The sequence below is a fragment of the Euphorbia lathyris genome, chromosome 8 (assembly GCF_963576675.1).
Source record: "Euphorbia lathyris chromosome 8, ddEupLath1.1, whole genome shotgun sequence".
NCBI lineage: Eukaryota > Viridiplantae > Streptophyta > Magnoliopsida > Malpighiales > Euphorbiaceae > Euphorbia > Euphorbia lathyris.
Genome location: NC_088917.1, coordinates 55,893,320 through 55,905,329, shown reverse-complemented (window position 1 = coordinate 55,905,329; position 12,010 = coordinate 55,893,320). Strand labels below are relative to the sequence as shown.

The following is a 12,010-nucleotide window of genomic DNA, read 5'->3' as shown; positions in this document are numbered from 1 at the left end:
TTTATTTGATGGACATTTATTAAATAATTATCCACTTAATTATTTTGTAACAATATCAACATTCATGAACCTACAAGTTTTCTTTATTATAATAACATTTTATACTTATGTTTGGGCAAATTTAACAATAATCATTTAGTAGATTATTGAGAAAAAAGGTGTTGTTTTATTTCAAAAAGGTTACAAGTTATTTTTATTTTAATAATTATAGGTATAAAAGAATAGTATTTTAAAAAGGTTAAGCACTATCTTTTTTATTTTATTTAAATACTACATATTAATATTATTATTTTAACAGTGAAATGCATGGGTTTTGAAATGGATTACTGAGGTGGCAAGAAAAAAAAAAGGGTTAAAGTAGAAAAAGAGAGAAGAGAAGGAAAAGTCTATCATTTTCATCCTTTTAGGAAGCAGTATCTTTACTCTCTCTCTAATTTCGTTTCTGACACACCAAAAACAAAACAAAACATAAACACTATTATTATTTTTTTTTAAAATAAAAAAAGAATATAATTTTGTCTACGACGCCGACGAGCCAACCAAACCCAACTCAATTCATCTGTTGCTCGACTTTTCTTCTCTGCTCTCTCTCATTCTTCTTCCTTCCTTCCTCCCTCCCTCCCTCCTTCACCACCGACCAACTCTTCCTCCTCCTCCTTATTCTTCAGCTCTCTCTCTTTCCATATTCATTTCGGTCTCAGGTACGTAATTTCAGCTCTCTGATCTCTGATTCTCTACCTATCTCTTTCTTATTCGAATCTTTTTCCTTTGCATTGCATCACTCTTTTTTTCTTTTTTGGTAGTTAGGTAGGTCGTTTCTAGTTTAGATCTTATAATGATGAGTCTGAGGTGTTTTAAATGCTCTGATTGTGTTAGATAATTGCCTTTTATGCTTTCGGTTTGTTTATGATAATTTTGACCTCTCTCTATCTCTATCTCTATATCTATTTTGGCTTATTTCTTGTCGTTGTTTTGGTGTTTGATTCGTGTTCATTTGCTGCTCTTCGAATAGGTTTTTGTTCCGTTTCAGTTGACTTTTAATTGGAGCTGTTTAAATTCAGAGCTTACGCATTGATTTATTCTTTTCGAAAGAAATGAGAAATACTATATTGTTGAATTTAGAATCTCTTGATAAACCTCGGTCTTTTAAGTGGCGGTGTTAATGTGCTCATTCATCAATGACTGTCAGATTAGATCTTAACTCATTTAATGTAAAATCCCAATTATAGGCTTCAGGTCAAAGGGTCTAACTCTTAACAATTGATGAGAATCTATTCCATGGAGTACTATTGTCACAAGTGAATTGTGCTGTTTTGGTCGATGGGATTTTTTTCCGATTTCATAAGAAATGATGTAAATTGTTTAATTGTGGTTTTCAGAATTTTGGGATTGGAGGGAGAGAGAATGTCAGGCGGGACGCAGAATAGCTTAAGGAAAGCACTCGGAGCCATTAAGGACACCACCACTGTTTCATTGGCCAAAGTTAACAGTGATTATAAGGTATGCTTAGTGATCGATTATGTATGATTATCTGCTAGTGTACGTTGTCAATTGGTTCTGTCTTGTTCATTTTTGTTTGGCTTTTGGTTTTATTTACTTTTTAGGAATTGGACATTTCTATAGTCAGGGCCACAAATCATGTCGAGCGACCTGCAAAGGAAAAGCATATTCGAGGTGGGTGCTCTCTTTCCATCTCATGGTCCTCTTAATGATAAAAAACCAGACATTTATTGCATCATATAACAGAACTATTGTGCCTGAGAATGATGAATGTGTAATTTACACGTCACATTTTTTTTTTCTGCAGCTATTTTTGCTGCCATTTCAGCTACTAGGCCTCGGGCTGATGTTGCTTATTGCATCCATGCTCTTGCCAGACGATTGTCCAAAACACATAACTGGGCGGTATGTGCATCATTGGCTATCTTCTGTGATGATAATAGAGGCTTGTAGCAAATGAAAGATGTTGTAGTGATAATACAGATTTTCATTCTATGGTCTTGCACATTAATTAAGATCACTTTAATCTATTTAGCGTTTACTCTTATGAACAAAGTAATCAAATATTTATTAGAGTTGTGTCAAATATTCTTGAATTAGTATAGGTATAATATATCCATAGGTTGTGGCAGTATTAGTCTACTAAGGCTTTTTTCATTTAATTTTTTGTTGTTAAAATGGGATGTTGATGTGAACCTAGCCAATATTCCAGTCAAATTCCAACTAGACAAGATATGGGCCTTGGTTATTGGTGATAAACTGTGTAACATTGTATTTGCTCATTGCTATAGTTTGAAATCTTGTCATTCCATAAGAAGAATAATCCAAATGATGTTATTTATTTCTTTAAACAAATAAATGAAGATTCCAATCATCTTTATACACCAAATTTGGATGGCTTTTGGTTAATATGTGCCATACTATCCATCTTGCTTTCAAACAGGGCAATCGAGAGGGCTATATAGTCATGTAACTATTGGAATTCAATTCCTTGATTAATCATGATGTACATCAATGAATATATACAAAAGAAAAGCTATTGCCGTTAGCGTAATACTAGGCAGAGTTAGCATAATCCTAGGCTATCAGTTACACAATATCAGTTAGTGTAATTATTTATTCTAGGAGATATTTTAGCTGTACAAAATAATAACTAATTACAACGGTTATCACACAACTTTGAGAACTTCAGATCATTGCAGCTGTGCTTAATTTCTCTTATTTGGTTCCCATAGGTTAACTGATCTGAGCTTCACTATCACAATTCAAGAATAAGCATTTGCTTGAATGCTCATCTCTGGTTACTTTTACAGATTGATACTTCCTTAGAGTTCATGTTATGCAGTTATAGACGTGCATGGCCTTTGTCAATCTGTTTTTTCTTTCTTTCTGTAATGCAATTATCTGTCTGATAGTTGGCTGGTTCTTAGGTGGCGTTGAAAACTTTAGTTGTTATTCATCGTGCTTTGAGGGAAGTTGACCCCACATTTCATGAGGAGCTGATTAATTATGGAAGAAGCAGAAGTCATATGCTTAATATGTCTCATTTCAAGGACGATTCCAGTCCAAATGGTATCTTATTTTCTTTATTTCATTCTTGTTAAATTGTCGATTATGACTTCTAATCTTATGCACTGGGCAGCATGGGATTATTCCGCCTGGGTTCGCACCTATGCATTATTTTTGGAGGAGAGGCTTGAATGTTTTCGTGTCCTGAAGTATGATATTGAGACAGATCGACCTGTAAGAACTTTTCTTTTTCAAAAGGATAAAACCCTTTTTATGACTCCTATCAATTTGATTATTTTTTGTCGTGTTCTATCGGGGAGACGGAAATTATGTTTTCTATTGCATTATCTTTCTAATTGGAGCTATATAGGTTTGTATCTCCTAAATATTAGTTTTGATACTGTAAAAAAGAGATGACCTAATAATTGTATAGATTTGAGGGTGGGGCCATATTTAATTCTGGAGATAAATTATAAATTCAGCAGGGTTCTGTTTGTTGGGAAGTGCCTGTAGTACTCCTATTGTATATTTTCATTCCTTCAGTGAGCTGCAAGTTGTGAATTTGTGTGAAACTCGTTTTTGCTCCTTAGTTGCATGTTTCTGAATAGAATCCATTTTTCTTGAAATGGGTGCTAACTTTTGATCCCTTGGCAGTTGGCATGACATGGATTTAGTTGTAGTGGTATTGGCATAGGCAAAAATTGGCTGAGGTTTACCTGTAGGCTGTAACCTTACATTTGCTGTGATTTAGTAAATAATTTTTCTCTACCTGCCGTTTGCATACATAATATGCATACCTTATAAGTTAAGAAGCTCTGGTATTCTTAGTTAAAGTAAAAGATTAAAATTCTTGCTGCATATTTCCAGCTTTTGTTGTTCTACCTCCATAATTTCAATAATATCATCGGGTTTTGGGGGTTGTATTGACAATTTTCATGCAGAGGACAAAGGATCTGGACACTGCTGAGTTGCTGGAGCAACTGCCTGCTTTGCAACAACTTCTCTTCCGTGTTATTGGTTGCCAGGTGATTGCAGAATCTGCTAATACAATATGGTGGACTAATGTTCTATATTGCTGTTATTGTTAGTGTGCTGGGGGTGGGACATTGTACTTAAATTCTTAGGCTTCCATTTTGGGGGTTATTAGTTCTATTTTTAATCAAGAAACATTCTTGTATCTATTGTGCAGCCACAAGGTGCAGCGATTAATAACTTTGTCATTCAGTTAGCACTTTCATTGGTAAGTGGACATTGTAAAATTTACATGCCCCTTGTGCTAGTTGGATTGGTGGTAGAGACTGTAATAACTCCAGTTTATCTTCTCATGAACTGTTGTTAATAGGTTGCTTCTGAAAGCATTAAAATATACCAAGCTATAACTGACGGTACTGCGAATTTAGTCGACAAGGTAATCAGTGACCCTGCTTTTTAAATCAGAAGCTATGACATTAGTTGTATCCACATGCTTATGTAACTATACTGGTGTCAGTTCTTTGAGATGCAACGGCAAGATGCCATGAGGGCTTTGGATATATATAGAAGAGCTTGTCAGCAGGTATTTTTTTTTTTTTTTTTTTTTCTGGATATATATATTTTTTTCAGCAGGTATATAAGAGCTCTTCTCCCTTTAAACAGGCACACCCTATCCCACAATAGGCTTTAGGCTGTTGAATGAAAGTTATACCATTCTTATTGTTAGTGAAAAAATATATTTTGATGGGAATTCTTTTGAACTTTTTGTGTATTCAGGCAGAGAGAATATCCGAATTTTATGAGATATGTAAAAATATGGACATCGGGCGTGGAGAAAGATTTATTAAGATAGAGCAGGTTCATATATTCACTGGTGTATACTGGATTTTTATTTTTGTTATTCCACGAAAAACTTCATAATATGTATACTATTTGTAATGAAGCCTCCATCATCGTTCCTACAAACCATGGAAGACTATGTGCGAGAAGCACCACGAATGTCCACAGCTCGCAAGGATCAGGTACTGTGATGTTCTTAGTTAAACTGTTTGTATTAAACGAGAACAGAGAAAACAAAATTAATAAAATACATCATTGATATTATGGACTATCAACAATTAGCTTGTGGTAATACCCAGAAAAACTGTCCAGCTAGTTCATAAAATACTATTCTTGCATCCTCTTGCACTTGATAGTAGTTGAAAGTTGTGGACTATGCTGTTGTTATATATATAAAAAAAAAACCTTACTAGAGCTGTTTTCATGAACCAGAGATGATAACATGATGCATTATTAATGTAACACACACATGCACACACACACAAACATGAAGACAAAAACACACGAGTATCATATCTTTCTAGATCTTCAATTAATTACTTTTTGACTATTTAACATGAAATTAAACAGGGTGAGAAAATTGCTGCCCCAAAGGAGATCTTAGCTATAGAATACAAAAAGGACGTGGAGGTAAAGGAGGAGCGTCCACCATCACCACAGCCACCACCACCTGAATCTGTAAAAGTGGAAGCACCTATTGTTGAGCCACCTGATTTGTTGGTATATTTATAGATACTGTTCTTGAATGTCTTTCTCCTGAGTACTTTATGGTATCCTGATCTGATGTCCTTCCCCTCCTCATTTTGTTGGCAGGGCTTGGATGATCCTGTTCCAGTAGCTGCAGAGCTGGACGAAAAGAATGCCCTGGCTCTAGCCATTGTTCCAGTTTGTAAGTGTTTTTTTCTTTTCCCCAGTAGTCTTGTCTTAATGTTACATGTAGATGCTTGGCCCGAGAGGTCAGGAATTCAATGAGGTTTGATTTCAATGAAATAAAAGCAAAATGTACTCTTTGTCTAAGCAGAACACTGAAATATAGTCTTAGGAAGATTAAATCCTTAATGCATCAATAGCATGGCGTTAGATTTTGGTTGAATATGTATCAGTAGTTTTGCTTACAACTAGAAGTGTGTTGAATTTTTGTGTGGCTTCTGCCTATGCAGCTAACCAAACAAGTACTCCTGTCCCGAGTCAAACAAATGGCACCACAGGTTGGGAACTAGCACTTGTTTCAGCTCCAAGTTCAAATGAAAGTGCTGCTGCTGCTAGCAAACTGGTACTTATGCTGCATATTAATGTTTTTTCTGGAATAACATTGGTTGCTAGCTTAAGCTTTCTCATTTTCTGATTGAATCTATGTTCATTAACAAGGCGGGAGGGCTAGATAAACTCACACTAGACAGCCTATATGATGATGCAATGAGAAGAAATAACCAGCCAGTGAGCTATAATCCTTGGGAACCACGTCCAATGGCGAATCCCATGATGCAAACAACCGCACACGATCCTTTCTTTGCCTCAAATGCAGTAGCTGCACCTCCTTCAGTGCAGATGGTTGCAATGACCAATCAACACCAGGCTCTAATGTTGCAGCAGCAGCAGCAACAGCAACAAATGATGATGATGATGGGCCAACAACAACAGCAGCCAGCAAATCCATTTGCCAATCCTTATGTTGCGAATTTCCATCCGTATGGGACAGGTATGCCACCCGTTCAAGCTTACAACAACCCATATTCTGGCCTCATATAGATGGATGAATAGTTTTGTAAGATACATTCTTTACCTGGGACACACGACAAAGAAAGAACATGGGACCGGGTTGATCAGCGACAGGTTTTGAGATCGGAGGAGACTAGACAATTTGTACCATATATTGTGTATGTGCAGTAGCGAGTTAGAGTGAGATTCTTGTTTAATAATCTATTCTGCGGGAAGGAGGGAGGGAGGAAGGGGAAGGGGTTCGGAATAGCAATTATTTAGATGATGAAGGACAGCAATAATGATTTTGAGACTGTTAATAGTTTTTCTCAACCTGCTTTGTTGGTGAGTATATGCTTAAGCAGGAATTTCGTGTTTCATTTTTTCTTTTCCCTGCTAAGATTTACTCTTTAGAAGATAGAGAGATGATTTGTAATATTTGTGATTATTACATTCATGATTCATGTAACGAACAACACACTTGAAGTTTGATTTGTGGCTATCAAATTCTTTGTAACATTGTTCTTAACTATTTGCTTTCTCAAGCAATAATCGCTGATGCTTCTGAAATAATTTTAATTTTCTTTTTATTCAAATAGGCATCTACCTGTTCGATGCGCGGGTTAATTATTTTTTAAAATGTTATTTGTTGTGATGTAATTTGAAGGTATATAGTATTTTTTTTAATTCGTTTTGGCTAGATTTTTTTTAAATTATTATTCCTTGAGGTAATAGTTTAGGCTACATTCTTGTATTAGATTTTTTTTTATAATTATAATGTACAAATTAAAGTGAATACTATTTTAAACTTTTTTTTTTCTTGTAATTATTTGATTTGTTTGGATTATTCTCAAAGACATTTTGATATATTATGTTTTCCAATATTCTACTTTGTTAGTCAAACTAATGGTGGCTATGCTAATATTCTACGATTTGAGTCTATTAAATTCAACTTGTAATTTTCGTGTAACTGAAGAAACTTCTAACTTGTAAGAGGTGGTGGTGGCTTTCGATTGAAATTTTGGGCTTCATGAGCGGATGGCAATGGATATATGGTGGTGGATTTAGAGAAACTTTTAGCTTGTAAGAGGTGGCGACTTTTGATTGAATTTCTGGGAGGGGGTGGATTTACACATTCTTTACAATGTTCTCATAGTCCAACCTTACGGATCATAATATGGGTTATTTGCTCACACCGGACGATTCGGATTGGTCAGATTAGATCACATAATAAAATAAATAATTAATTCAAAATTATTTTTATAAATTATATATTTACAAATAAAATTATAAACAAATTTTGGTTTTTTTTTTTTTTTTTTTGTTAATTTGAGGCTTAAATATATAATGGATAAATGGAGTTCATAATAACTTAAAATACGTCAATGTATTCTTTGCAATGTGATTTTTTTAACGGTATATTATAAGCTCAAAACGGACAAGTGATGAATGAGAAATTGATACTTAAAGTAAATCACTTAAAATAGATTTGAAGAGAGAAAATGAAATTAATATTGTGAATTACTATACCTAGCCTCAATTTCCCACCTCAGTCCCGGAAAAAAAGACTAAAATACCCTTCTATCAAATTTCAAAATTCTCAAATCCTCTCAAATACCCTAAATTCTTTTGGATCAAATCCGGACTAATTTATCAACGAAAACATGGATCGAGAGAGGGACGACAAAGGAAAAAGACTAACGATATGTAATTTCGTTTGATTTGTTGATTTTTGTACGTTTTTTGAATCGATTTTGGATTGTTTGGGATTTCGGAATCGTAAGGTGGGGCGTGAGGCCATCACGCCGTCACTTCTGATGCGGCATATGAACATCACGCCGCACCACAGGTGACTACGTGATAGCCTCACGTCTCACCACAGGCGACATCGTGATGTTCATACGCCGTCACCTGTGGTGAGGCGTGATAGCCTCACGCCCGTGTGGCGAAAATTCTTAATTTATTTTTTTTTTTAAAGTTAATTTCTTTTTTGTTATTTTTATTTTATTAATTTGATCATTATTTTTATTTTTGTTAATTTTTATGTTGTAAATTTTTATGTTGTAAATTTTTATTTTGTTAATTTTAATTAAATTTTTATTTTGTGTATTTTATTTTGTTTAATTTAGTTTAATTAAATTTTTATTTTGTTAATTTTAGTTAGGATTGAGCAGGCTCCACCAGTTAGGATTGATCTGGAGCAGATTATGGAGGAATGGAACCGAACGAATGGACTTGTTGTAATTTTTTAATATTTAAAATTCGTTAGAACTTATTGTTTTTAACACATTTTAATACATATTTGATACTTCATGTATATTATTTAATTATAATGTTAATAATTATAAGTCAAATTATAATGTTAATAACTAAAATATTTTGAATAATTATAATTGTTTAGAATAATAATAATTAAAATGTGAAATTGAGAAAAAAAAATTCACACGTGGGCATGTGAACATCACGTTTACATGTATTTACGGGTTTAATTGAATAACAGACCTATTTTTTTTTGCTTTTTCGACACGCGGGCGTGTGGCTATCATGTCACACCGTACGGTCGAGCGTGTGGCTATTACGCCTCATCGTGTGGTCGGGCGTGATAGCCACACGTCTCACCGTATAGCCACACGCCCGCGCGTCGGGAGGGCAAAAAAAAAAAAGCTTTTTAACACCCAAAATCCCTGAAAGGGCATTTTCGTCATTCCATGGAGCTAGGGATGAGAATTTGAGGCTCGGTATAACAATACCCTTATTATTTCTTATACATGTAGGGTAGAAATGAAAATTTCCATTAGTTTATAAAGGGCTTTTATAAGTTTTTAACCAATTTTTTTTAAAAGTTGTGCGCAATGCATTTACATTAAAACAAAGGAAAGTTACATTAAAGACAAAGAAAAACCCTCAACCCACCCCACCCAATGTGATTCGAACCCATGACCTCTAGGGTCAAGCTCTCAACCACAGGCTAAGAGCTTCACCACCAAGTTTTTAACTAATTACTAGGGAAAAAAAGTCTTTCACATGCATGTGGTGCCGTCTTTGTGCACCATCATGTTAGGAGCGCACATACATGACGTGTATGATGCAGATGATGTACTAAAGTGAGGGTCTTTGGACCGGTCTACTTTTGTTAAAAAAAATTTGAAAAAAGTAAGGATCACTCTGATTCCCAATTCAATCGCAATTCCGTTCGATTTATTGTAAATTCTTTAAACCAGCTCGACTCAACCCAAAACCATAGTCGGTTCTTGGTTCAACCGGTCGAACCAGCCAGTCCGGTCCGTCGTTTGAAACAATTAAATCCAAAAATATGTAGTTTATTTTTTTTATCTAATTTTTCAAAGGTTATATATGAAAAAACACTCCAAATATTATGCTATACATATATAGATAAATATAAAAGTGTCCAAACAATATATTTCTAAGGCGTGTTCTTTCTCACTTAATGTTAGTATAATAATTTATGTTCAGTTCAGTAGCATTCAGTTCAGTTTAGTAATCAGTTCAGTTCAGTAATTTATCATTATTTATTATAATTATATTTATTTATATTATTATTATTAGAACCATTATTATTTTTATAAGCTTTTTATTTTAATTATTGCTATTTTTAAAGGATTATATTAGGATTTCAGTTTTAGTAGAATTCAATTTTGTTCAGTTTACTTAATTTTAGTCAAAAAGAACATATCTTAAGTGGAATGAAAATATTTTGAGAAAATCTATATATAGCAATATTTTGACTCAAATTTTGCACAAAAAATCTTCTCATAATTTTCATCGTTCATTTTTTTTTTGGCCTAATACTCTCCCAGCCCCCTTAACTTATCCAAATTAGTCATTTTATTCCTCCAACTGATCGAATGTCCTATTTACCCCATTAACTCTATAAAAATGGTATTTCTCACCCTCTTAACTTGTCCAAATTGGTCATTTTACCCCTTCCCAACTCATCGAATGTCCTATTTACCACATTAACTCCATAAAAATGGTATTTTTTCACCCATTATGATCTTATTTACCCCTTTAACTTCGTAAAAGTGGTATTTCTTATCCATTTATAGTGCAAAATTAATAGGACTTATTCAAGTGAGTTTGAAAATATTTTTTTTAATATCAACCTTTTATTTTGTTTTAATTTGATAATTATATTGATCCTCCATGTGTTTATTACAATAATTAGATAATCAAAATTTAACTAGCCAACAAAGTTGAAAAGAGAAAGAATGAATAAAAGATACAAATAATAAAACATTAATATAAACAAGTTAAAGACATTATATGTAGGGATAAGGTACCAAAATAGGCCTATGGTTTTTGGGGTTGGGGAAGTATCAATTTAGGTTCCACGTACAAAATAACACCAATATAGGTTTAACGTTTAAAAAATGGTATCAATTTAGACCTGGATAACGGATTGTAAGGGGTGAAAAATATCACTTTTATGAAGTTAAGGGGGTAAATGGACAAGTTGAGAGGGTGAGAAATACTACTTTTATGGAGTTAAGGAGGTAAATATGATATTTGATGAGTTGGAGGGGGGAGGGAGGGGTAAAATAACCAATTTGGACAAGTTAGGGTAAACTACACCAATGGTACCTGAACTTTACATAGTTTACACTTTGGTACCTAGATTACATTTTGTCCCAAAAATATACCTGAAGTAACGATGACCAGACAATTTAATATATTTTTACCGGTTATGACCGGTCAACGTGAGTTTCATGAGTTAATTACATTAATGGTACCCAAACTTTACCATAATTCACAATTCGGTACCTGGATTTTATTTTATCCTAAAAACATAACACAAGTAAAGGTGACTGAAAGGTTTAGTTCATTTGATCGGTTAGTGACCGGGTAACATGAACTAAACATTGAGACTCACCATACACTCAATTAACATAAAATTATAATATTGTCATTTATGAGCTAAATGACAGTATTATAATTTTATGTTAATTGAGTGTATGATTGGTCGTAATTTTTAATTTAAAATGGTCAAACTCGGGTTGATCAATCACTGATCAGTCAAATATACAAAAATATTGAGTCATCTTTACTTGAAGTGTATTTTTTGGACAAAATGAAATCTAGGTACCAAAATATGAATTCGGATAAAGTTCAGGTACCATCAGTGTAATTTACTCGTCAAAATCGCATTGACCGGCATTAACCGGTAAAATATACTTAATTGTCCGATCATCGTTACTCCGAGTATATTTTTGAGACAAAATGTAATTTAGGTACCAAAGTGTGAATTAGGGTAAAGTTCAGGTACTATTGGTGTAATTTACTCGGACAAGTTAAGGGGGTTGGGGGAGTATTAGGTTTTTTTTTTTTTTCAAAAAGAGAATAAGGAGAATTGATTAAACCAATATTACTCTTATGTAGAAAATTCTCAAAATTTGATCCTAAATATATAAAATTCTTAGATATTTCTATCCATTCCACGGAGTTCTCAATATGACATGAGTATACCATATGC

General features: G+C 33.7%; 1 protein-coding gene across 1 annotated transcript; it reads left to right on the top strand.

Annotated features, from left to right (window-relative positions):
• The first annotated feature begins 511 nt into the window (after window positions 1-511).
• LOC136202511 (putative clathrin assembly protein At5g35200) lies at window positions 512-7,051 on the top strand. The gene is made up of 16 exons (XM_065993174.1): window positions 512-701; window positions 1,380-1,500; window positions 1,605-1,674; window positions 1,808-1,905; window positions 2,931-3,072; window positions 3,143-3,243; window positions 3,951-4,034; window positions 4,199-4,249; window positions 4,352-4,417; window positions 4,499-4,564; window positions 4,759-4,839; window positions 4,926-5,003; window positions 5,392-5,541; window positions 5,635-5,710; window positions 5,982-6,094; window positions 6,190-7,051. Exons 2-16 carry the CDS (start codon window positions 1,405-1,407, stop codon window positions 6,568-6,570), a joined length of 1,653 nt encoding a protein of 550 aa, XP_065849246.1. The 5' UTR covers window positions 512-701; window positions 1,380-1,404; the 3' UTR covers window positions 6,571-7,051.
• Window positions 7,052-12,010: the final 4,959 nt, after the last annotated feature.